Source organism: Podarcis pityusensis (genome assembly GCF_964106645.2).
Source record: "Podarcis pityusensis genome assembly, chromosome: 9".
Taxonomy (NCBI): domain Eukaryota; kingdom Metazoa; phylum Chordata; class Lepidosauria; order Squamata; family Lacertidae; genus Podarcis; species Podarcis pityusensis.
In genome coordinates this window covers 63,286,914-63,312,891 of record NC_138034.1, presented here as the reverse complement: position 1 = coordinate 63,312,891, position 25,978 = coordinate 63,286,914, and the positions used below count along the sequence as shown (strand labels likewise).

Sequence of the window (25,978 nt, the reverse complement as noted above, 5' to 3'; positions counted from 1 at the left end):
TTATTATTATTATTATTATTATCCAGAGCATAGCTGATGTTAGCTGGTTGACACTGACTTCAAGCCCAGCTTCGAGGATGGAACCTGCGACCTTCTGCATGGAAAGCAGATGCTCTATCACTTTGCCTTTCCCTTATAATATATTGTCCCAAACAGCAATGCATAAAAGAGGCCACATTCTAAGTGGCTACTGCATGTTTGTGCCTCATCCTTTGAGGACCATAGATCTGTGGAAGCACAAGGTGCAAGTGAGAAATTAGTATAACATCTTCATGAAGTTAGGATTGTCTAGCACCACCTGTTGGTGAACTTGATTTGTTTAGTAGTATTGAATTTTACTGGTGCTGGAGGAGATTCTTGAGAGTCCCATGGACTGCAAGAAGATCAAACCTATCCATTCTTAAGGAAATCAGCCCTGAGTGCTCACTGGAAGGACAGATCCTGAAGCTGAGGCTCCAATACTTTGGCCACCTCATGAGAAGAGAAGACTCCCTGGAAAAGACCTGATGTTGGGAAAGATGGAGGGCACAAGGAGAAGGGGATGACAGAGGACGAGGTAGTTGGATAGTGTTCTCGAAGCTACCAGCATGAGTTTGACCAAACTGCGGGAGGCAGTGAAAGACAGGAGTGCCTGGCGTGCTCTGGTCCATGGGGTCACGAAGAGTTGGACACGACTAAATGACTAAACAACAGCAACAACAATTGAATTTTACATCCAGAACACGAGGTGTCATGGGTAAAATGAACTTGTTGGGAGAAACAGTTCCTCCACACCCATACATGTTTGTTTGGCTCTAGAATAATGTCTGAAAAGTCCAGGCTTATACGTTGCTTAGAATTATGCCGACTCAATGTCTCTTCAAATGCCCAGAGCACTTTTAGCAACTCACTGTGAGTCACCATCTTGGAGAAGTGTAGAGAGAAGCCATTGGTTGAACACAGTACAAATAGAGGTATTGAATCAAAAAGCTTTTAGTGGTTTTTAGAGTTCTTTTATAATGGGTAATTGTTGGCAGAAGGCCTGACTTTCATTAGGCACATTAAAAAGTATCCTGGTGCACAAGGAAAGTCTGCTTTGAAGTATTTGCTTATCTGTTCTTTGTGCGGTCCACTCCTTTTGAATTTGTGAGCATTGTTTGGGGCCGAGCTTGCTAACCTTGCTTTCACGTTTTGTGTCTTGCCAAAAGCATTTTCCAATTCAGTTATCCTCAGCACTTGTTGCAAACAGATTCCAAGGCCACCTACCTGCATCCCCTGTCCCAGGTCTGGTGGCAGTGGAGACGGACATAGCCCAAAAAGGCCTGCTTGGGTCACAAGCTCACTTGTTCTGCGGGTCTGCCTGCACCTGCCACCTGCCTGGGCCATCATCCTGCCACCTTCTCTTCACTGTGGTCTGCTTGTGGCAGTGACAGAGAAAGTGCAGGAAGGCCTGTGTGGCCTTCTCACTTGACTGCTTGATAGCTCTACTGCACATGTGCATTTGTTTGACAGCATGACTACGGCTGAAGACAAAGCTGGTATTTTTAACCCCAGCCTGACTCCATCGTTTTCAGCACTCTTTCTGCTGCGGTTCAGCTTAGATTGTTCATCTTGCTGCCTGCAATGGCCAAGACTAACACAATTAACCATGCAATTAATTTTAACGGAGGGGAAGCATCAAAAACAATGCAGAAAACGATGCCATTCATGTGTGCCAAATACGTGTGAGAGTGCAAAGAGACATTTTATTCCCACTCTTGTGATCAAATGCATCCTCCCTTAATTAAGATGGTTGACAGTAGCATGAAGACAAAGAAAAGGAAGTTGTTCTTCCACACAACACATATTAAACATGCAAAATTCTCTACTGTAGGATGTGGTGATGACTTTGAAGGCTTTTTAAAACAACTGGGAAAATTCATGGAAGATACATCAATTCATGGTGATTGCCCTTGAATGTTATATGCAACTTTTGCATACAGAGGCAGTAAGATTATTGCAGAGGTATTGTTGGCATCTATGGGGCTTTGGGTCTTGATGTCAAGGACCCTCCTTTCCTTCTGCTAGTCTCCCTCTTCTCCAGTTGTTTGCTTCCAAATAATAGATACTGAGAACAAACACCAGAGAAGGCCGTCTGTCTGAGTGTCCAGAGGCTAATCACCTTTAGACTGCTGTCCTAGATGGACTTTGAGCTGATTCAGCATGAAAATTCTTATTTTCTGTGTGTGGATGCATCAGAGTTTTTTAAGATGCTACTTTATCCTCTACAGGTTCTGCCTTTTGACCTTTTTTTCATGTCTACAATTAAGCTGGAACTGTATGACTTGATCTGTTATGCTGGGGTGGAGAATCAGTGGCCTTCTAGATGTTGCAAGACTGCAACTCCCATCATCCCTGACTTATTGTCCTTGCTGGTTGGGGCTTCTGGGAGTTGAGATCCATCAAGACCTGGGGGAAGCACATCCTTGCATGAAGGTGAACCGCCCATGTGTTATTGGTTGCCTGACAGGAGCTAGCCAGCCTCTTCCTTCGGCCATTTCTACATAGCAAGCTTTCCGCTGTGGGTTGCCATCCGTGGCTGTTTGGCGGACGGCACTTGACCTTGATGGGTCACATGTTGTGCAAGTCACTTGTGAAATTGGGCTTGCAGCGGAAGGCTGAGGGGAGTGCTAGAAGAAATAATAAACTCAATGCATACATGCAGCATCGTTTGGTATTCAAAGCACTACACACAAGATCTGTGTGTGCATGTTCTTTGGGCCATGTGGTACTCTCTTGACATTTGTCAGACTACAGTTCCCATCAGCCTCATGGCCTGTGAGCCTCAAAGTGGTAGTCCAACAGCATCTGAAGGGCACCATGTTGGCTACTCCTGCTCTAATATTTGGAGTCAGCCTTCTGGGAGGCCTCGTGCAGCAGCAGAGCTTACTGAACAGGCAGCTCTGCAAATTATTAACTGGTTTATTAAACTTGCAGTAGCATGGTGGGGGCAGGGGGTTGAGAGCAAAAGACTCTCCTGGGCTCACATTGCTTATGAAAAAAAATAAATAGAAAATGTACAGAGAAGTAAGCACAGCCTTTTTTGTTTTTTAGTAAAAAAAACCCCCACAGAAACAAAATCCAGTTCCCCAGATGTTTGTCGGTCAGTTAAACTCCTTTCCTGGTTGGATTTGAAAGGTGACCTTTTCTTCTTCTTTGCCATGGCTGTTGAAATAAGAGAGAAACGGGCTTTGATTACTCAGCATGAAAGTAGAAATAACATGGAACTGGAAGGGGCGAAGGAAAAGATTAATGGGGCTGGAGCGAGAGGGAAGAAAGACGCTCATGTGAGAGGCAGAAGGGCTCTTAAGCTGCCACACGTGACTGTTGTTTGAAGTCAACTCAAAGTCAACATTAAAAAAAGGGAAAGAGAGAGAGAGAGAGAGAGAGAGAGAGAGAGAGAGAGAGAGAGAGAATCAACCTTGTAGAAACCGTACAAGCTCCCTTTGCCTCCCTCACATTGTTTTGCTTGCACCTGCTGCATTCGTGCAAAGGGCTTGAGCAGAAGGCACTACGGCAGTAGTAAGAGAAGCAACAGCAGCAGCAGCAGCCTTTGAAACACTTGCACTGAGAACAGTTGGCACGGGCATATCTTGCAGGAGGCGTGTATTCCTCAGCAGATTCCCAGGAACTTGGTGGCTGTGCTGCTCGGCTGCTGAGCTGCTCAGCTGCTGATGCCGCCGGGGCTGATGCGTTTGCCGCGGGGAGTCGAGGGAGCAGGAGGAAGGCAACAAATCATCCAGACTATCAGAAGGGGAGGCGTTTCCTTGCATAGTAATTGGGGAAAGGAGAAGCCCTTTGAAGAGCGTCCGTAATGGACAAATGTAGCCTTTTGGGAGATGCTGTCATTATTTTTGTCCCCCCGCCACATTTGCAGAGATAAAAAGGAGTCGGCGAGGAACATCCAAGGCAATTCTTTGAAGCCCCTGTTTCTGGTCATTGTTCTCATCTTCTGCTCCCGCATTGCTATTTGCTGACCTATCCCAGTGGAATCTATGCCCTGCCTTCCGCATTTGCTCCACCCTTTACGGTTCCAGCTGAGAAGAAGCACCGATTCCCCGCACCAAACCCAGCCACGAGACCCCCCACGAGGCACCTTTCGTGGACGATACACCTTTACATTGGTGGTCTTTTGTCGGGACGTGGCATTGTCGCCGTTCAACGGGAAATGACATTTTTTGCAAGCTGGAGGAGCAGGGAAGAAGGAAAGGAAACTACCTGAAATCACTAGCAAAGAAGGGGTGATCCCATATCTCCTTTAAAGAGCTCACTGGCCACATTCCACCAAGACCGGGAAGATCAGAATTTAGGAAGCTCGGGGAGCAAATGCCACTCAAAATAGTGATAAATGTAAACGATGGATTGCAGTGTGCCATCTAGAAGTGGGTTTTAGCACATGCTTTTGGGTTGCGACTATTTCTCTGGCCTGCATGATGCCTGAAGACAGGAATACGGGGGTTCGTGCCTCAGGTGCTTTAGCATCATCCCCCTTTGTTCCCAAAACTACCTACAGGAGAATCAAGCGGTGTTTTAGTTTCCGCAAAGGTAGGTGCAGTTTGTCATTGTCATTGCCTTTTCTCTCCCCCAGCTCCCCGCTTCCAGAGCCTTTTCTGAAAGGTTTGGGGTTGCGAGGAAGAAGAGCTGTTGTGTTTTGAATAGAAATTTGGAAACAAAGGGCAAGCAACAATAAAAGACGCCAACGCTTGCTAGGCTGGTTTTATTTATCCTTGATTTGTTGTTGCACGGTTACTGAGTTTTTCTTCTCCAGTCTGCAACCCGCAACTGGACATTTTTTTAACGGCTCCTATAGGGTTAATTATTTTAAAATTACTGTGCACCGGTGCTAGCAAAATCCGTCAAGCACCAGGGATGCTGGCAAACCAAGAACACTTGGTTCCGCTTTAGCGTGGAAGAGGGCTAGAGGTCCAGCTGTTAGAATTGAAAGATGTCTGATGAGCTAAATAGGACTTGCAATACACACACCTGATTATTTCCCTGTTAGCATTTTGTTTTTTTGCACTGTGTCTTCTGCTTGCTTGCTTGCTCTTCTTCTGCAGCTCCATTTCACCTGCCGCAGAAAATGTCTTCAAACTTGTTCCCCCACCCCTTTCCTGGAATGTAGTGCTTCTAATCAATGTGTAGGATTTTCACTGGGCGTGTGTGTGCATGCATGTGTGTCTCAGCTCAGCTGGTGGTCATGGAGGAGGGCAACTGGTGATACCAAAGAGAAGAAATGACAAGATTGCAGGGTATAAGAACATTAGCAGAGCCCTGCTGGACCAGACCAAGGTTCTCTCTGCTCTATAGTATCCCGTTTCCTGTAACAGCCAGACAGATGTTTCCTGGAAACCCACAAGTGAGGTGTAAGGGCAAAAACCTTCCCACATTGATTGCCTCCAGCACCTGATATTCCAAGGCACCATGCTTTTGCATTCAGAGGTTCCACTTAGCTATGTTGGCTAATGAACCTTCAAGATCAGAGGCAGTTCATCCTTGAGTGCGCAGTATTGTAAAATATTTATACGCATCAATTCTGAGAACAACAGGAGGTCTTTTCACCAGGATCCGGGAAACACTCGGTCATCAATATATGGAGTTGTGGGAAGTAGGGGGGAGATGCACATAGGAACCTGCCTCAGGTCAAGGGTGGCTTTGATGAATGCTTTACTGCTAACCTTATACTTCTCTCATTCAGTTTCTTGCCTTTGGGAACCTTTGAAGAGGTGAAGATAAATCAATGGCTGTGAGCCAGTTTCCTATGGCCGCTCAGCATGTGGCGAGGCATTTGGGAGGGGGTTGGGCAGATTGCATCACGCATGTCAATCATTTGTCAAAAGGACAAATTGTGCTTTTACATGCCACGGCAAACTGGCCTTCTGGGGCATGGGCACATTGTGCAGGGTTGCGGTTGTGGGCTTGTGACGAACTATTCAGACAGGCCTCTTTTTTACAAGTGTGGGAGAAACTAGAGATAAGCGAAACTCTCCCCCTCTGCCAAGAAATGTCGTGCATCTTCACAGCATTCCTTGACTGCCTTTGAAAAACCTGCAGGTATCTTCTGTCTTCCAAGGTTGCTTCCATTTTTGCTTCTCGGAAAATTCAGGGGCTACCTCTAAGGGTATGTGAAATCGCCATCAGAAATTTTAGCCTCATCAAGAATTATTTTTGTTTCCCGTAATTCATGTCCAACGTTATTTTAGGTGAAGTTTGTTTGTGGAATTGAAGTAAAAAGGTTCAGAGCACCCGCTTATCAGATTTCTAAGGATAGTTTTTGGTTGATGTTGCATGAGTGCATGGACCATATTCTTGGGAGATTTGCAGCCTACTGCATGGCACCTTGGACAATGTCCATTAAGAACATTGGAGAACAACCAGTCAGCCTTAGGTTTGCTGGGCACAGTTGTAATAAATGACTCCTTGAAGTAGGGTATAATGCCAAGGTGACTTTCCAACCTCTCCTATGAAAAATGGCTTTTGATCTGCCATATCTGAACAATTATGGGTCATTACTTAACCTACCATCTCTCAGCAAGGTAGTATATGGCAACCCAACTTCTGAATTCTTTTGTGAAAACTGTTTATCTAGATCTACCGTTTATCTAGATCAATCAAGATTCAGAACAGAAAATTGCAGAAAACAGAGACTAGGAATAAATGAACAGTTCTCTGAATGGAGAGCTGTAGAAATTGGAGAACCCCCAAGAATCAGTATTGAGCCCTGTGCTTTTTATCTTGTTCATAAACAATCTAGAATTGGGGTAAGCAATGAAGCAGCCATGTTTGCCGTTGATACGAAATTGTTCAAGGCCACTGAAACCAAAAGGAATTACAAAAGGGTCCAAAAGGACCTCTCTAAACTGAGTGAATGGATGGGGAAATGGCAAATGAAATTTAGTGTAAGCAAGTGTAAAGTGATGCATGCCGGGGCAAAAAATATATCTTAATTTCACATTTACACTCATGGGGTCTGAACTGGAAGTGACTGACTATGAAGGAGGCCTTGGGGTCATAGTGGACAGCCTGATGAAGATGTCGACTAGGTGTGAAGCAGCTGTGAAAAGGGCAAATTGCATGTTAGGGATCATTGAGAAAGGAACTTGATTGTAAAACAGTCGATCTCATAACACTAGAATACAAATCTATGGTGTGACCACATTTGGAATACTATGTACAGTTCTGGTTGCCTTGCCTTGAAAAAGTTTATTGTAGAGTTTGAAAAGGTTCAGAAAAGGGGGGCCAAAATGACCAAGGGGGTGGAGCCATTCTCTCGTGAAGAAAGGTTGCAGCGTTCGGAGGTTGTTTGGTTTAGAAGAAGGACTGTGTGGTGGAAGTTTTACCATTGTGCATGGCACGGAGAAAGTGGAAGCTAGAGAAAAGTTGTTCTCTCTTTCTCATAAAACTAGGACTTGTGGCCATCCAAAGAAGTTGTGTGTTGGAATCTTCAGGGCAGATAAAATAAAGTACCGTATTTTTCGCTCTGTAACACGCACCAGACCATAACACGCACGTAGTTTTTAGAGAAGGAAAACAAGAAAAAAAATATTCTAAATGAAATAGTGGATATATGATTTTTGTGGTTCATGCTGTGGCCACAGACATGTGATCTGACAGTGAGTTTGGAGTAGCCCAATGCAAAAATCCTGAGGATCCATGTGGATCCATGCTTTGTAACCACGGAGGAGGGAAGGAAGGGGAACCATGGATCCTCTGCTCACGACTGCAGCAGATCCCCACCACCACCCGCAGGCATTCGCTCCATAACACGCACAGACATTTCCCCTTACTTTCTAGGAGGAAAAAAGTGAGTGTTATGGTGCAAAAAATACGGTACTTCTGCAAGCAGCCCATAGTTAAACTATGGAACTCTCTTTCACAGGAGGCAATGATGGCCACCAACCTGGATGGCTCTGAAAGAGGATTAGACAAATTCATGGAGGACAAGGCTATCAATGGCTCCTAGCCATGATGGCTATAGTCTACATCCACTGTCGAAGGCAGTAGGCCTCTGAATACCATTTGCTACGAATCATAGGTGGGGAGAAGGGACGCGGGTGGTGCTGTGGGTTAAACCACAGAGCCTAGGACTTGCCGATCAGAAGGTCGGTGGTTCGAATCCCCGAGACAGGGTGAGCTCCCGTTGCTCGGTCCCTCCTCCTGCCAACCTAGCAGTTCGAAAGCACGTCAAAGTGCAAGTAGATAAATAGGTACCACTCTGGCGGGAAGGTAAATGGCGTTTCCGTGCGCTGCTCTGGTTTGCCAGAAGTGGCTTAGTCATGCTGGCCACATGACCCGGAAGCTGTACGCCAGCTCCCTCGGCCAATAAAGCGAGATGAGCGCCACAACCCCAGAGTCGGCCACGACTGGACCTAATGGTCAGGGGTCCCTTTACCTTTACCTATAGGTGGGGAGAGTGTTGTTGTGCTGATGTCCTGCTTGCAAACATTCCACAGGCGTCTGGTTGGCCACTGTGAGAACAAGATGCTGGAACAGCTGGATCACTGGCCTGATTCACCAGACTCTTCTTAGGTTCTTATGTTAAGTGGTCATGGCTAGCATATATTTGTATCTTGCTTTTCCACCCAGGAGCTCAAGGATGTTTATATTTTCCACACCTTCCCCTTTTAACAGCCCTGCAAGGTAGGCTAAGTTACGTTAATATATGTACATAAGCAGCAGTTCTTGTCAATAGGTGCAGCGGACCCAATCCATATACCGTGCACCAGGCCCAAGAAATCCTCTTAGCAGCCCTTGCTATCCCTATGGGGTGGAGAAGGGCGATTCTGACAGTTTCCATTTCTCTCCATTTCTCCTTTTTCCAGGCTTCATTGCAATTCTCTTCTCCACATTTCCATTTCACTTTGTGATTTATTTATTTTTTAAAAATAAAGTCCTCATGAAAATTCAGTGGCGATTAATGTGAATTTCTCCTCCTAATATACACATGTTGCAGTGCAATTTCGCCTGATGTACATATTTTTGCTGTGCAGCTCCCCTGCAATTACTGCATTTTTTGTATTTTGTTTTCACTAAAATCTTTTTATTGACGCTTTACCCCAGTATTTGCACTTCTTGGCTGGAGAACGGCTTTGCAAAATTCAGAGAACTGTGAACTTCAAAGGGTGACTGTGTTTGGGTTCTTGCACTGTTTGGCGACATGCAGATTGGCTGAGTTTGTCCTTAAATGCAAGCCAAAGCCAAATTCTCCACCATCCCAAGTATGAAATCCCCAGAGGGCAGCCTGCATGTTCCAACTTGTGGGGAGATGTGAAAGGAATAAGATGGGAATCTTCTCCATATGAAAGCGTTTCAAGTAGCATTCTAGAAGTTTTATGGACAAGTGAAATCTTAAAACCACAGCTGAACAAGAAGTGGTATTTACTTGTACCTGGGTTTGAGAGCTTTTCACTTATTGCTGTCCATCCTCATGCTCTCTGTTCAGACCCATCTCCCATTTCTGCTGCCTGAACTTCCCACACCCTCCTTTGTACTGTGCTAGTCCCAGGAGAGGTGAAAGCGGTTCTTAGGCAAGCACCACTACTTCACTAGAAGTATACAGCAGAGATGTGGAGTGGTTGCTAGGCACCCACAGCGCCACGCAGTTTTTAATTCTTTCACCGCATGTGCCAGAGGTGCCACTAGCTCCAGCCAGCTGAGGGGAAGTGATGGTAATGCCAGTGGATTCTCTTGCCAGCAGTAGGACAGAGTTACCTGGCCAGGGCACCAGGCCCATTCATAATATATCTATTGGAGGAACAGTATGTGCTCTTGCCTTGCATCTGACGTGTTCTTGGCTTCTGTTATGCTCCAGCCATAACTATTCATGGAATGTTCAGAACTTGGTGAGAATATTAACTGTTTCATCTGCAGACAGTCAGTTCTGTGCTCACCCCCGCTTTTTAATTTAACCATCCCAGGCGTCTCAGGGAGGAAAAAATATGAGACACTCAGCTGTTTTCACCCCTACATAGTTCAACACTGTGACCTTCTGTTCTGAAAGCAATAGGAGCGAATGAGGGCACCTTCCCTTGGGGCTCTCTCCTCTGTGGCTGTATAAGAGGAAGGTCAGGAGAGTGCAAGCAATACACCTTCAGACCCCTCCAAGCCGCAGTCGGCAGTGAGATTGCCTGCACTGGCCAATCACTCACCCATTACCCGTCCTGGAGCGATTGCAGGTTATGCAAGAAGGAAAAAAGATCCCTCCTTTTTTTCAGAAGTCCACTTCTCCTTTTTTTGTATGTATGTGCTGAAATGACCAATTCACAAGTGTTCCATAAGCTCCAAGGGGGTTATGTTTCTTTCATCAGCAAAGAAATGTCAGACAGCATGGACTAAAGCAATAGGGCTGCTTTGGAGCATTGGGCAGAGATGATAGCATAAGATGATGAAAAGCAAAGCAAACAGACCATTCTGATCATTATAGTCTCATCTTCCCTGGGATTAGGAACTGATAAGCAAGGGACTTTAAGAAATGGAATTGGTAATTTGTTTTTTTGTCTCTGGTAGGATTGCCATAAAATATTATCTAAAGCACAGTTGAGCCAAAGATTGTTGGAAGAGTTTCTTCGGAGAAAAATTCTGAGAATTTTCTCTGCTCTCAAAATGATGCTAATAATGATTGGTGGGGTGTGGATTCCCATTTTCCTCCACAACCCCCAGAATAACACTGCGCTCGGGGCATTGCGGGGTTTACAAAATGGCAGCCGGGCTCCAGAAATGGAAATTGCACTGTTGGTTCTTGCGGCAGCAGCAATGCAAACCAAAAGCATAAGAATAAAAGCAAAGAAGTCGTGCCATTGCTTGTGTGAGTCGTCCCCCGTGAAACTGTTTTGAAATTTGCCCCCCCCTGCAAAAAGAGAAAGAAATATGCATTCATTGGAATGCAACTAGGAATACAATGCATTGCTACATTGGGTTAGACCAGTGGCTCCATGTAAGTAATGCAAGGGTGAAACTGGCCCTCCAAGTGTTCTTAGACATCAGCTTCCATCAAGCTTCAGCCAGCATGACCAATGGTAAGGGATAGTAGGTGTTGTTATCCAACAACATCTGGATGGCCATAGGTACACCACCCTTGATTTATACCAGACCAGTTCAGGAGGAACCAATGGTTTTCCTGGAATACTTGGGACCTGTATTTTCTTCCTCCAATCTTATGCCTTGACTGGATCACCATAAGCAATAAGAAAGTGACAGGAGGAGGGCATGTGGAGGACCACAGGTTCCCCGATGTACCTAAACATTGTCTTCCAACAATGGTTTCCCAGACTCAGGTACTTAGAGGCACGAAAATATAGGCGCAAACTCCTGGGAGTCCTGGATGCCTGAGCACCCACAAAAATTCCCCATGAAGGGGCCAGGCAACCACAAATTTCGGTGTCATGGCCATGCACATTGCGTGGCACCCACAGTCGCGGGGCCAATCTGGCACTCCAGCATGAAAATATGGCCTTCATGAATATTTTGCTATCCTCGGTGCCTCCGTCAAGTCTTTTTGAAAATCCATTAATGCTAGTGGCCATAGCAACATCGTCGGCAAAATTAGTTCTGCAGATCAATGGTGCATTGTGCGACCATGTGCTTCCTTTTGTTTGTCACCTCTGCATTTAAGTGCTTGTGATTACTGTATCTGTACTATTTCTTAGTCATTTATTCGGGGGGGACTTTCTTAAGCATGGATAACCATTCTCTTATGGGAGGAAATAGCAATCAGGCTCTCTCTCCCCCCCCCCCCGCTTCACTAGCTTCATCTGTCATTCCATCTCCACCTTTATCTGGATTGAGATAGCCTGGCCACTGTCATCCATGCATTGATAACCTCAAGTCTGGATTAATGCAATGTGTGGGGCTGCCCTTAGGGCCTGGTCCAGAATCTCCGGCTAGTGCAGAATGATTGGGGGCAGATGACCATCACCATAGGACACCTCTGCCAAAAACTGGCTGTCCAAATGCTATTGGTCTGAGTTCAAAGTTCTTATGTTGATATAGAAAGCCCTAAACAACATGGGCCCAGGGCACCTGAGCCCCTATACCCCAGCTTGATTCATCTGGAGGAGTGCTGTTCCTTGCTCCCCATGCTGGAGGACCAACTAGGCTGTCGTGAGCTGGAGTCAGGTGTAGGTCAGCAATGAAACAAAAAAGCACCCAATGTCAGTGAGGTTAACTCTTTATTCAGAGAAACAAACCAGCTCATTCCTAGTGGTCACAGCAACCCTTTGCTGTAGGTCTTGCCCCGATGCAGCAGTTGCAAGGACTGAAGCTCCTACTACTCTCTAAGGCTCCTCCCCCACTTCCTTCCCCAGCAGTCTAGGACTCTGTTGTATTGTCTCTCTTTGCTCCCCCCCCCTTCATTTATCTGCATTTTCTGGGAGACCAAGGTGGTGAGGAGCTGGTCACAGCAGGTGGTGGACACACCCTGGCTTCTTCACCAGTCTGACTCATCTTTGCCTCTTATCCTCCCCCTCCTCTCCAGCCTTCTTTCTGCCTCTGATTCTGGACTGCCCTCTGCCATAGACTCCTCCTGCTCACTAAACCCTGTTTCCTCTTCAGCTTCCGACAACTCCTCCCTCCTCCTAGGCTGCTCCATCTTCTCCCTCTGACCACTCATCAATTGTCCCCTGGCTCTGAGCCATCTTCCCTTGGGGGTTCCCCAGCTGGTGCCTCCCACCATCCCTCTGCTTCCAGCAATTCCATGACATAGGCTCAGTTAGAAGTAAGGCATTTAGTGTGGATGGTTCCATTCTACGGGACACCCTTCCAGCAGAGATTCGACAGACAATCCTCTCTTTTGACTTCCAGCTGACTTTTGAAGTCCAGGAACATTGGCATTTTTTAAATACTGGTCCATCTCCTTCAGTATGGTCTACACTGACTGGCAGTAGCTGTCCAGGTTTTCAGGCTGAAAGTCTTTCCCAGCCACACCTAGAGATGCCAAGGATTGAACCTAAGATCTTCAGCATGCAGAACAGAAGCTCTGCTATGGAGCTACAGACCTTCCCTATCTGAGCCAAAGCAAAGCTGGGAGCAAAAGAATGTTTTCCCGGAGCCTGGGAAGTCTAATTCAATATAGCTAATCCATAGTGCTAATACCACAATTAACTTCCTCTCATGTTGCTGGCTGCTGCATCTTCTCTGTTGCAAAATATTATACTGCTTGTAGCATCTGTTAAGGGCTCGTTTCCTACCCCCATGCAGTAACACTGATGGTCTTCCTTGTGTGAGTGATGTTGTGTGTGTGTGGTTTGTTGTTGTTGTTTTGCTACGCTGCCCCCAAGCAGGTGGTGTCAAGGAAGGAGTCTGTACTGTGCAAGAAATAATGCTGACACCTAATATTTCTTCCTTTCCCCCTTGCTTCTGTTGGTTTTGCAAAAGAGAAGTTAAAAAGTGGTGCTGCTAAGGGGGGGGGGGGGAGGAAGTCAAATATCTTCAGAAAAAAGTCCATGCACCTAGGGAGGAGGAGACAATAAAAACTCATGTAGACTTTTTGCTCTGTTGACTCACAGAACATGTACAGTGGTACCTCGGGTTACATACGCTTCGGGTTACAGACTCCGCTAACCCAGAAATAGTACCTCGGGTTAAGAACTTTGCTTCAGGATGAGAATAGAAATTGTGCTCTGGCAGCGCGGCAGCAGCAGGAGGCTCCATTAGCTAAAGTGGTGCTTCAGGTTAAGAACAGTTTCAGGTTAAGAATGAACCTCCAGGACGAATTAAGTACTTAACCTGAGGTACCTCTGTAATGTTCCTGCGGCCTTCTTACCTGAAAAATTCCAGAACCCTTTCATAAGCAGGTAGTCATAGAATTATAGAGTTGGAAGGGACCCTGAGGATCATCTAGTCCAACCCCTGCAATGCAGGAATATGCAGCTGTCCCATACGGGGATCGAACCTGCAACCCTGGCATTATCAGCACCAACTGAGCTATCCATTCAGCCTATAATACTTTATTATGAGAACATAAGAAGAGCCTACTGGATCAGGCCAATGTTCTATCTATCCAGTCTGGCAGTTTGTTTCACGGTGTCCAACCAGATCCCTGTGGGGTACACGCAAGTGGGACCTGAGAACAAAATCCCTCTTCCCTTCCCTGTGGTGTCCAGAAGTACTTCTGCCTCCAACCATGGAAGGTGATCATAACAATCATGGCCAGTAGTCATTGGCAGCCCTCTGCTCCATGAATTTGTCTAATCTTCTTTTAAAGCCATGTTGGCCATTTCTGCCTCCTAATTATTATTATTATTATTAATTTATTCATTTATTTATACTCCGCCCATCTGGCTGGGTTTCTCCAGCCACTCTGGGCAGCTTCCAACAGAACACTAAAAGACAATAACCTATTAAACATTAAAAGCTTCCTTTAACAGGGCTGCCTTCAGATGTCTTCTAAAAGTCTGTTAGTAGTTTTTCTCTTTGACAACCTGGTGGGAGGGCGTTCCACAGGGCAGGTGCCTGGTTCCCTGTAACCTCACTTCTCACAATGAGGGAACTGCCAGAAGGCCCTCAGTGCTGGACCTCAGTGTCTGAGCAGAACGATGGAGGTCTTGAGAGAATGAGTTCCATAGTTCAACAGTTTGCTGCATGAAGAAGCACTTTCTTTTATCTGTCATGAATCTTCCAACATTCAGCTTCATTGGACGTTCCCAAGTTAGAATAAGAATAATTAGGTGCACTCTTCCCACCTTGGATCAAATCTATGCTTCCAGGTGCCGTAAGAAAGCTGCAGAGATAGTGCAGGATAGTGCGCACCCTGGAAATGATCTTTTTCAGCTTCTGCCTTCTGGAAGAAGGTTCAGGGGTATAAAGACTAGGACTAGCCGCCTGAGAAGCAGTTTCTATCCAAATGCAGTTTTGGTTTTAAACACAGTTTAAGGTAGTCTCTATGTGAGTATATTGTATTCAATTGCGGGATATCAGAGTTTTTAGGGGCTAACCAGGCTGGGATAGTTGGGATAGCAGGCGTGTTGGTTTTTGAATGTCTGATGTAGATTTTTTTTTTCATTGTTCTGTATGGGACAATGACAATAAAGATTATCGTATTGTATCGTATCGTATTGTATAACAGGGTATTTACCAACCACGAACAGCTGGTATACAGCTGCTGTCCCAACATTGGTTTTTCTCCATCTTATCTGACTGAAGTAGGGTGAAGGTGAGGTCATGCGCCAACAGAGCCCTTCTGGTATTTCTGCCGGTACATCCATGCAGCTTTGACCTCACCGCCGCCCTGCCACACCACAGCCCCCATCCAGGTATGATAAGAGTGCAGCTCCACAGTTACGGCCCACCACACTGGCCACTACTGGGACTTTATATAGCAGTTATCCCATTATTTCTCCATGGCAACTGTGTGAGATAAAGCAGCCTGAGAGTTTGAGACTCATCTCGTATGAGCGAGACTCTTAATCTTAGGCTTGTGGGTTCAAATCCCACGATGGACAAAAGAGTCCTGCATTGCAGGGGGTTGGACTAGATGACCCTCGTGGTTCCCTTCTATGATTCTATGAACCAGTGTGCTTTGTGGCCTAGCTTTACGTGGACTCCAGGTCTTCCCTCTAGAGGTCCAGTGTTGTAACCAGTGCTTTCCTTCTATAAAAACTGGTCCCGGCACTCACCACGAAGTTGTTACAGTAAGTGCTACACTTTTAACCAGTGGTTTTCTTTTGGGGGGAAAGGGGGGTGCTGGTACTGCGTACCCTTGAGTCCCGTCCTCCCCCCAAGAAAGAGAAGCACAACTGCACCACACTAGCTCTCTCACTTTTGTTAAGAAGCAACTCCCATCTAGAGGATTGTTGCGTGAAGCCAGTGTGCTGTTTGAGTGTATTCCATTGCATGCATTTGCAGCAGGAAATTTCCCCAAGGCTGCTTCCTCCCTCATGTACACAAGGCAGATGAAGTTGCACAGTGAACCGCATGGCAGGTTTACGTGATGTAGAAATTTCATTCTGCGCGAAGCCGAACTGACCTATGCAGGCACCCATTCATCCTTTGCAATGGATGGATTTTGTGTTCGTCCTTAGCGATGAGAGTCATTTGAAATCATCACTGTGGCAGTCTGCTATTGGGCGGTGTGTGTGTGTGTGTGTGTGTGTGTGTGTGTGTGGCAATTCTCTGCTTTATAACCCACAATCTTTCATCTTGCTTATGTAAGCGAAGGTTCCAATCTCCTGAGTTTGCGGCTGTCTTAGTGACAAGGAATTGTATTTCCCTTTGCAACATCACAGAATTTTGTAGAGCTAAGCCAAAGTGAGGGGAGGGGCGAGTGTATTTTGTTAACATCCTTGCCCCCCCCCCACCTCAAAAAAGCAACTTGTCTTTATTGAAAGAGAGCCCAGTTACCCATTTGAGCTTTTTAGTATGCAGAGTGTGTAGCATATGGCCTGTGAATTTGACTAGACAATAGACTTTACCTGTTGTAAAGAGATGCTTGTAGAATAAAAACAGAGTAGAAAGGACCTAACTTGGGTAGAAAAGGCTTCCAGTTCCAACCTCACTAACTAGTCTAGAGAAGACAAAGGCAGCCACGCTTGCTCCTTTGTTCTCAGAGAGAAGATCCAAGGTGACTTCTCATCTTGAGGTTGAAAAGAAGAGTGCGAGGAGGAAGTTGTGAGCAGGATGCAACCAAAGACATTTTAAGCCTAATGCTAAAGAGATAGAAGGGTCGGCCAAGAGGGATAGTCCGGGAATCTGCAGGTCCCTCACTCTCTTTGTCTTAACCCTATGCCAAACACTCTTCTGGAAGCTGAGGTGCGCTCTTTTTAGCCATCTTGGGAGGCTGTGCTCAAAAGGGCACAGATGTGTTCGCAGTGGGCAAAAGGGAATGTGTCCCCGTCACATTGGCAACCAGTGACAATTCCATAGTTTTCCACACTGCACTGTGATTATCAAATGGCCGCCATACACAACGTGGCAAATGGAGAGGTGATGCACATCTGGGATTTATTGCCAGCTGTGGAAGCAGAAACTAAGCCTGGGATTTATCACGACAAATTATAAATATTGTTACACACCACCCCAGTCTCTGAGCGATGCAAGGTTCCCAGAGTCCCAGGCACTTACCCAGGGTTTGGTTTTCTTGGAATGAGGGACAGCAGAGACCGTGGTGTCTTTAGTATAGCTGGTTTATTTGCACATATATACAACCTGAGCCTGTGATGGAGGGGCTCACAGCATTAACACCCCAAGAAGGTCTTGCCTCTCCCATAGCCACAACCTCTGATTCAGTCAGAAATCAGGCGTGGCTCTGTCTCTCAGCCGCCCAGTCTGCTTCTTCTTGCCTCTAGCTTCTTGCTCACATTCCGCAGCTCTGCTTTTGGACTTTCTAACTATCAGACAGTTGAGGAGGCTTTCTGTCACAGAGCCACTTCTTTGTTACCTTAATGATCCCTACCATTACCAAGAAACTTTTCTGGTTATTCCAACAATCAATTCCTTGTTGGATCCGGGAATTAGAAGGGACTCAGGCATGCAGCCTACCCTGCCCCCTCCCAAAAAACCACACACATCACAATACAACTTTTGTAAAGGCATTTTGGTTTTCGTTAGGTCATTTTGTGCCACATGGGATTCACCCACCTGACTTCACCCCATATGTGGCAGAGCAGCAGCTCATGAGGGGCCCTAATGGTTTTTTTCTGGTGGGGAGGGGGAGCATGGCAGTAACTGCAAAAACAAGGGCACCCAGCTGGCCACAATGCCGAGTTGATGGTCACTGTTTAATTTATATACTGCCCTTCATCTGTGGATCACAGGGCGGTTTACAGTAATAATTATTATTATTATTATTATTATTATTATTATTTATACCCCGCCCTTCCCAGCCAAGACCAGGCTCAGGGCGGCTAACACCAGGTATAAAAACAATTGATTAAAATACAACTTAAAAAGAAGATTAAAGTACAACATTAAAATGCAGCCTCATTTTAGTAGAAACTCAAATCAAAAAGTTTTTGGGGATAAAAACATAAAATCTTCACCAAGGTCAGCTATCCAGACTGGTCCTATGTGGGCCAGAAAAAAGCCAGGGAAGTCCCCAAATAGGAGTTCCATCACAGAAGGAGAAAGGAAAAAGGAAAGAGGGGGAGGGGATCAAGTTGTAGAAAAATAACTACACAAAAATGTATCCCGTAATAGCAAACAAAACAAAACACCTCCCTCCTTGATGGGTCAGCAATTGGGTGGGCACATTTTGGGTGTTGTTCGGGTACCCACCTATAGGGCAGTAACAAGTGTGCTCCCTGGTTTGTGGAAAGAATGCTCTGAGTTACTTGCAAAAGAGAGGCAGGCCATTTTAACAAGATCACATCATTCACTGCGACGGAGCGGAGGAGCAACAAGGCATCGCGGGGGAATGAGCGTTCTGCGCCATCAGATAAGGCTTGTCTATGACAAGCCACATACCTCCTTTGTGCCCTTGAACTGAATTGCACACAGGGAAGGACATGTCGTGGCATAAGAGAATTAAGATCTTGCCTCTCCTTCTTTGATGCCACAGATACCATTCACACTGAGCCAACTCTCACTTCCAATCATGTTCAAGGCTACTGTTCCTGCAGATGTGCTGCGGTTTATGGGGGGGGGGGAGGGAATCTGGGTATTCAAGGACTAGTGAAAGTTCACTGGACTCTACCAGAACCATGATGGTTTCCAAGTCCTGGGGCTCCCTTCTCTTGGGATGAATGGATTCCAAGTGGTTGGAGTGCTGGACTTGGATCTGGGAGAATTAGGGTCAGATCCCACTTAGCCATGAAGCTGACCTTGGGTGCGAGTCACTGCCTCTCAGCCTACCCTACTTCACAGGGTTGTTGGTTGGATTAAAGGGGGAGGGGGAGTTTCCCCAAAGCATAGTTTTAAAAAAGTGTACTAGGTTAATAATTTGGGAATAACAGCTAGCACGGGATAGATTACTGTATTCATAGTAAGCATACATTGAAAGATTGGTAAGAATTCATTAAAAGGGACGCGGGTGTCGCTATGGTCTAAACCACTGAGCCAAGGGCTTGCCGATCGGAAGGTCGGTGGTTCGAATCCCCGCGATGTGGTGAGCTCCCGTTGCTCAGTCCCAGCTCCTGCCAACCTAGCAGTTCGAAAGCACGTCAAAGTGCAAGTAGATAAACGGCATTTCCATGTGCTGCTCAGGTTTTGCCAGAAGTGGCTTAGTCATGCTGGCAACATGACCCGGAAAAACTGTCTGCGGACAAATGCCATCTCCCTTGGCCGGTAAAGCGAGATGAGCGCTGCAACCCCAGAGTCATTCGCAACTGGACTTAACTGTCAGGGGTCCTTTACCTTTTTAAGAATTCACTATTTTACTACACATTATTAGCCCCTTGGATTCCAGGTATCTGAACTGGGCCGGCCCTACCGTTGAGCAGAGAGTGAGGGGGCTGCCTCAGGTAACTAATGTTTGGGGGAGGAAGTTGCAGTGGGGTGTTGAAGGACTGAGCTCTGTGTGCCACTCTGCCTGCCTGCCCTGTTGCCCTTAGTCTGGCTGGCTTTTGCATGTGGAACAGCATGGGGAAGCATTTTGTCCTTTGCCTCAGGCTGCAAAATGTCTTGGGCTGGCCCTGAAAGTAGGGAAACAATGATTCCACATTTTGATCATGAACATGTGCCTTGAATGTACAGAAATTGTTGGCTGGTAGGGTTTGCTTTCCTCCTTATAACCCCATAGCTTTTAAAATAATTGGCTGGTATTACCAAATGAAATAAGTTCTTTAGCAATTTGTCCTGTGGATTACAAATGAAAATTTAATTACAGCTGGTGCAAATCTTTAGCCAGACAGAAGGGTTGAATGTATATAATTTCCCATAAGCTTTGCTGATAGCTCAATCAGGATTAGATTTGAAGTTCAGTAGAAATACAGATGTACAAAAAAAGAACCAAAAAAAACCCACCTTGGATGTATTTGTATAACCTCTATGGTGGGAAATGATCCAGTTAATAAATAACTGTTCAGTGTTTCCTTTGTTAACCATGTGGCTCTACCACTTTGATCTTCTAAGTGACCTTAGTTCTTGTTGATAGATTTAAAGGGATAGAATTGCCAGAAAATAAAGTACTCAATTTCTGCTGGACAATTTCACCGTTCATCTGGCAATTTCTTAAACACAAACAGAAAATTGGCAAACTTAAAACTCCTTGTTTTATGAAGCATTTGGATTTCAGGAAGGAACCTGTCTTTGATCATTCCAAAATACGTATTCAGGAACCATCCCCCCCCCCCGCCCCCGTTGGCAGGTTAGGTTACCTGAAGGGATTTATCATACATAGGCTCATTTTAGACAGCTAACTCTTGCAAGGATCTTGTCTTGTGCTGATTGCAAAAGGTTTTCTTTGTGAGCTATTCCATCAGGAGTTGCCTTTCCAACAGAAAAGAGGGCTGAAACTAAATCAAATGTACAAATTCAACTATGTAAAATGCCATGGTCCAGAAACCCACAATGGTTACAGGCTCCCATTGTGATCTGCTCTTATTTGAAGCCCAAGGCTGCAGTTGCGAAAATCATGTATGGTAGGCCTACCTCACTGCCAGGGCCGGCTTACCAATAGGTGCTAGGGGTGTGGGGCACCCAGGCGCCGGGCTCTCAGGGGCACCAGGCCAAGAGTCCGGGGCCGAGATTTGGAGTCAGGGGATTGAAGAGCCAGGCCAGCCGACAGCCACTGCCAAGCGGAACAGAGCCCGTTGGAGTGCCGTAGGCTTTTCTGTAGGTGCTAAGGCAGCCAACTGGCTCCACCCTCCTGCATGCTTGGGATTGGCGGGCCATCAAGAGGCCCACCCAGCGCACGCATGCTGCTCACACGAGGTGTGCAGCTTCCCTCCCCAGCCTCTGTGGGGATTGCTCTCCTCCCTTCACCCGCAGTGGCATGGGAGAGAGCTCAACAACTTTGGCCTGCCCCCCTTCAAAAAATAACATTGGGAACACTGGGCATATGCTAAAGACGGCCCTGCTTACTTGTACCGCCTCTCCTGGTATGCCCCGCGGAGGACCTTAAGGTCCACAAATGACAACACTTTGGAGGTCCCAAGCTGCAAGGTAGTTAGATTGGTCTCAACTAGGGCCAGGGCCTTTTCAGTACTGGCCCCGACTTGGTGGAATGCTCTGTCACAAGAGACTAGGGCCCTGCGGGACTTGACATCTTTCCGCAGGGCCTGCAAGACAGAGCTGTTCCACCTGGCCTTTGGTTTGGACTCAGTCTGACCCTTATGTTTCCCTCCCCTTACAGTTTTGATCTATGGGCTACTATTAAAATGAGGCTGCATTTTAAATTGTATTTTAACCTGTATTTTAAATTGGTTTTTCCCCCTCCCCCCATTATGTTTTTATTGTAATTTTACTAGCATTAGCTGCCCTGAGCCTGGCTCTGGCCAGGGAGGGTGGGGTATAAATAAAAAATTATCATCGTCATCATCACCATCACAAATTGGAGCACAGGAGTATTGGAAGCTGACTTATACTGGTCCATCTAGCTCCAGAGTTTCAGGAAGAGGGAATCTCCAGCCCCACCTGGGATTGCCAGGGATTGAACCTGCGAATTTCTGCATCCAAAGTTGCTGTCCTACTACTGAGATGCAGTTCTTCCCCTTACGTTGCTTGCTTGTGTTTTCAATGAATTCAAAAGCAGCTTGAAACGCAACGAGGAGAACACTACATCTCATAGACTCACAGAAGTGGAAGGGACCTTGCAAGTCAATGTAGCAACCTTGCCATTGCATCATCCCTGAGAATATATCCACTCAAATCTCTGCAGAAACATCTCCAGCAAAGGAGAACCCATCACCTTTCGAAGCAGTCTGTGTAGCAGCTTTTGCCATTAGGCTCTCTTAATATTTCACTGCAAATATGAACAGAACATATGTGAAAACAATGGTTCCGAATGACAATTAACGACGTTCTTTGTGTTCCTGGATGGAATGATGTCCTGGGGAGGTCGTAGCAGAGGGTGACCGTGCAGTACTGCATTTAACTGCAGAACGTTGTTCTGTGTGAATAGGTCCTCTTGACTTGTGTTGTCATAGTGACTAAGATTAGAAGAAAGAGGGTAAATAATGAAGCAGGTGTGCCTTTCGAAACAGGAGCTGATTTGTCCTTGAGCCTTTGCCAAAGAGATAAAAGGAAGAAAAAGTAGCTACAATGCAATGCAAAATCGGTTGCTAATATAAATACATTGGAGGGAGAGGAGGGCATCCTTCCCTAAGGAATTAGCAAAGCAAAGGGCACAAATGAATGCGAGTTGAGTTTGTGATAGGTGATCAGGCAATGGCTGTGGTCCATGCCATGTTCTCGTGTTTCAGATCCTCTAGGCAAAAAGAAACTTCCTAGAAGCTCAGTACAGTGGTACCTCAGGTTACATACACTCCAGGTTACAGAATCGGCTAACCCAGAAATCGTGCTTCAGGTTAAGAACTTTGCTTCAGGATGAGAACAGAAATCGTGTTCCGGCAGCGCAGCGGCAGCAGGAGGCCCCATTAGCTAAAGTGGTGCTTCAGTTTAAGAACAGTTTCAGGTTAAGAACGGACCTCCAGAACGAATTAAGTACTTAACCCGAGGTACCACTGTACTTGCAAAGATGAAATTGCTAGGGAATGCTCTAGGAAAGGGACAAAACTGCTGATGTTCAGTTTCCTTTTTTGCCAAGAATGAGAAACTCTTACATTTTAGTTTTAATTGTTCAAGGACTACTCTTGAAAATTTTGCTTCAGCAAAATTCTTTAGGGCAGATTTCTGAAGGGGGGGCAACTGCACCCTAAAATGTTTGGAAAACCCCTTGGGGGGATATGCCCCTCCCCCCACAAACAACAAGTTCCAATCAAGTCTCAAAGCCGAAATAAAAACTCAAGAGAATTCAACTCTGCCCTTGCAATTCCATCTTTGGTGCTGAGAAATGGTTGCTGTCCTGTGTCCCGTATTGGAGCTGGAAATACTGACTGATTCACTATGGCCAACGATGCAATTACATTCCTTGGAGGACAAAGTACTGCATAGAAATCCTATGATAGAACGCTAAGAGGCAAGTCTAGAGGTCTCATCCACAGAAAATGGGGGAGATTTGAATACAGTGGTGCCTCGCAAGATGAAATTAATTCGTTCCGCAAGTTTTTTTGTCTTGCGGTTTTTTTCGTCTTGCGAAGCACGGTGTCGGAAAAGTTTTGGAAAAGCTTCAAAAATCACCAAAGTCTTCAAAAACCTCAAAAAAGGCTACCACACCGCGTGCTATGAGTTGCTCCTCAAAGTCAAATCGCAACTGTATTAGCGGTTTTAAGAAAAAGGAAACAAACTTGCAAGACGTTTCCGTCTTGCGAAGCAACTCAGAAAACCAAAAACCCTTTCGTTTTGCGAGTTTTCCGTCTTGCGAGGCATTCGTCTTGCGAGGTACCACTGTACTCAATCAGGTTTTTGACTCAGTGCCTATGATCTTAATGCACAAGGTGGTTCTGTAAATGTTAGCTGCTCACTCTCCTGTTCCTTAAACAACCACATAGCCAAAAAAGTAAGAGAGGAAGAATTCATTCTCAGTCTACAAGAACCACCACAAATGTCTGAATGTTTTTACTGGGTGGTCTCTTTCCTTGAACACCCCTATAGCTCCTATCGTTGTCGTTCACAGGAATTTTTGGGCAGAAGCTGGAAGACACCGTCCGTTACGAGAAAAGATATGGAAATCACCTGGCGCCCATGTTGGTGGAACAGTGCGTGGATTTTATCCGGCTGCGGGGGCTGAAGGAGGAGGGGCTTTTCCGACTGCCTGGCCAGGCTAACCTCGTCAAAGAATTACAGGATGCTTTTGATTGCGGAGAAAAGCCATTGTTTGACAGGTAAGGTGGCGAACAAGCATTTCCCAGGGCAATATGTTAACATTGGGGTCCCCAACATAGGATTGCAGACTTGGCCATCTGTTCCAATGTCCTACAAGTCAGGGATATTTTGCCCAGCATGGGGTTCAAACCCCTGACCCTGAGGTTAAGAGTCTCATGCTTTATCAGCTGAGCTATTCCAGTATTTTGGGATGCCCTGGGTTTCAATCACAGCCCCCTGTTCCTTCTAATATATTTTTTTAAAAGCTTTCTGCTTTATTATTTGTTTTCGTGTGGTGGCAGTGTTTTGCCTGTTTTGTGAACCGGGTGTTTTGTGCTGCCTGTGACAGTTTCTCACGTTGAAAGCTGACTGCTGAGATTAGAGCCAAGAGTGTTTAGTAAGTCAAGCGATTGATTGAGAAGTTCTGAGTTCAAATCCCTCCTTCAACCTGAAGCATTTTCTGCCCTGGACTTTTTGGGGAGGGGAAGGGTGGGGTATAAATTTAATAAAGTAAAATAAAATGAATGAATGACTCTTCCATAATTCAGATGCAACATGTGGCACACAGCAATGAATATATGATTTTGAGCTTCCGTTATATGTACAAAGATCCATCCCATGAAGAATCTGAAGCTCTTTCATCTAACCTTCATTTTCATCCTAGGATAATTTCTTAGGTAGACGAACTCAGTGGCAGTCAACATTTCCATGCCAGGGGTTCCCCCTTTAAGTGCAGTCTGAGCATGGCATGCCTTGGAACCTGATACATTTTGGGCTCTTTACTTTATAAAAAGTTGAGTAAAGCAGGTGGATGATGGAGGCAATAGATAGGCAGATTTTTTCTACCTGTCTCTAGGGATGGTTCACATTATCATTGCTTCCTGAACCAGTATGCCGGTGTTAGGGAATGTTTATGGTTCTGGGGGCCAGATCAGAATTGGCCTTGCAGGCCAAATATGACATCGCATGATTGACAGATGGTCTCTTATCGTGGCTTTGCAAGTCTTCCCAAGCTTCCCATTTAAACCAAACATTGCCAAAATGCAGTCATCCTTCAGAATTTGCGCGTCTCCAAAGTTTGCAATTCAATTCTCAGACCAAGCAATGTGTGTGAAAATGCATATATCGGGGCAAAGCGTGCATACTTCTGTGTATATTTAGTGGAAATAACATGCAAAAATGCATTATATTAAAAATGCAAAATTGATTCTGTTGGGGAGCATATTAGGAGAGACTCACACTAAACTTGTGCTAACGTGTTGATTAATTTTCATGAGTATTTTTTTTTTTTTTTAAAGGCAATCGCAAATGGGTGTGGGAATGTGGAGAACTAAATTTAACATGAGAAAAATGAGAAGCGGGAATTGATGGATTTGCTGAACCCGTGTCATAATCCACCAGCTGAATGCCAATTTTTTTATTACACATTGCAGGGGAGGTCTTGCAACTGAACATAAAACAAGTGCTATTTTCTTCTGACAAATGTCAGAACTGCATAAGCAGTTGCTGGCTACCTTACCTTCTCAGGGATTCTTGTTTGTGTTCTAAGCCATTTGCAGTGTGTTTATTCATTCCACAGGGAGAGGGGTGTGTGTGTGTGTGTGTGTGTGTGTGTGTGTGTGTGTCTGTGTGTGTGTGTGTGTGTGTGTGTGTCTGTGTGTCTGTGTGTCTGTGTGTGTGTGTGTGAGAGAGAGAGAGAGAGAGAGAGAGAGAGAGAGAGAGAAGTCCGTTGATATAAGACCCTGCCCTTCAAACTCAAGCTGCCCTTTTTTGCCAGCAAGCACATTTTGCCTCTGCAATTTACTGAGGAGAGTCCATGCTGTGAGGGATGGTGCCTCTCAGCTCCTGTGTTTGTGTAGCTTAAAGTGCATTTCTGCTGGCCTCAGCAACTGCGTTTCCTGCAGCTCAGTGAAGGCAGTCCGGCAAGATGGGCCCCTGCAGAATAGCCGTAGCCTGCAAAATGGCCTTGGAGGGACTTGGGTTTCCAGCCTATTTCTCACTCGCTGCCTTGAAGGCGCGACATGTTTAATTGGGACAGAGCTAACCCGGATGTCCAAATAAGGCACAGCATGGGAAGATCAAAATTAAAACAGTGCTGCTCATTGCGAGTACTAATGGGGTTTCATGACCCTCCAGTTCCTAGAAAACATTGGGGGAAGGCTGTAGCTCA

At 45.7% G+C, this 25,978-nt stretch overlaps 1 protein-coding gene across 9 annotated transcripts in view; it reads left to right on the top strand.

The window, feature by feature from the left end:
- ARHGAP24 (Rho GTPase activating protein 24) overlaps positions 1–25,978 on the top strand; it is a 415,666-nt gene that overhangs the window by 360,097 nt on the left and 29,591 nt on the right. For 8 of the 9 annotated variants that reach the window (XM_081020795.1, XM_081020796.1, XM_081020797.1 and 5 more), the window contains one exon: positions 23,621–23,828. In XM_081020795.1, the coding sequence (XP_080876921.1) occupies positions 23,621–23,828 (208 nt within the window). Of the gene's footprint in view, positions 1–4,088; positions 4,564–23,620; positions 23,829–25,978 lie in introns of those variants that run through there. The other variant, XM_081020800.1, reaches the window with a different exon arrangement.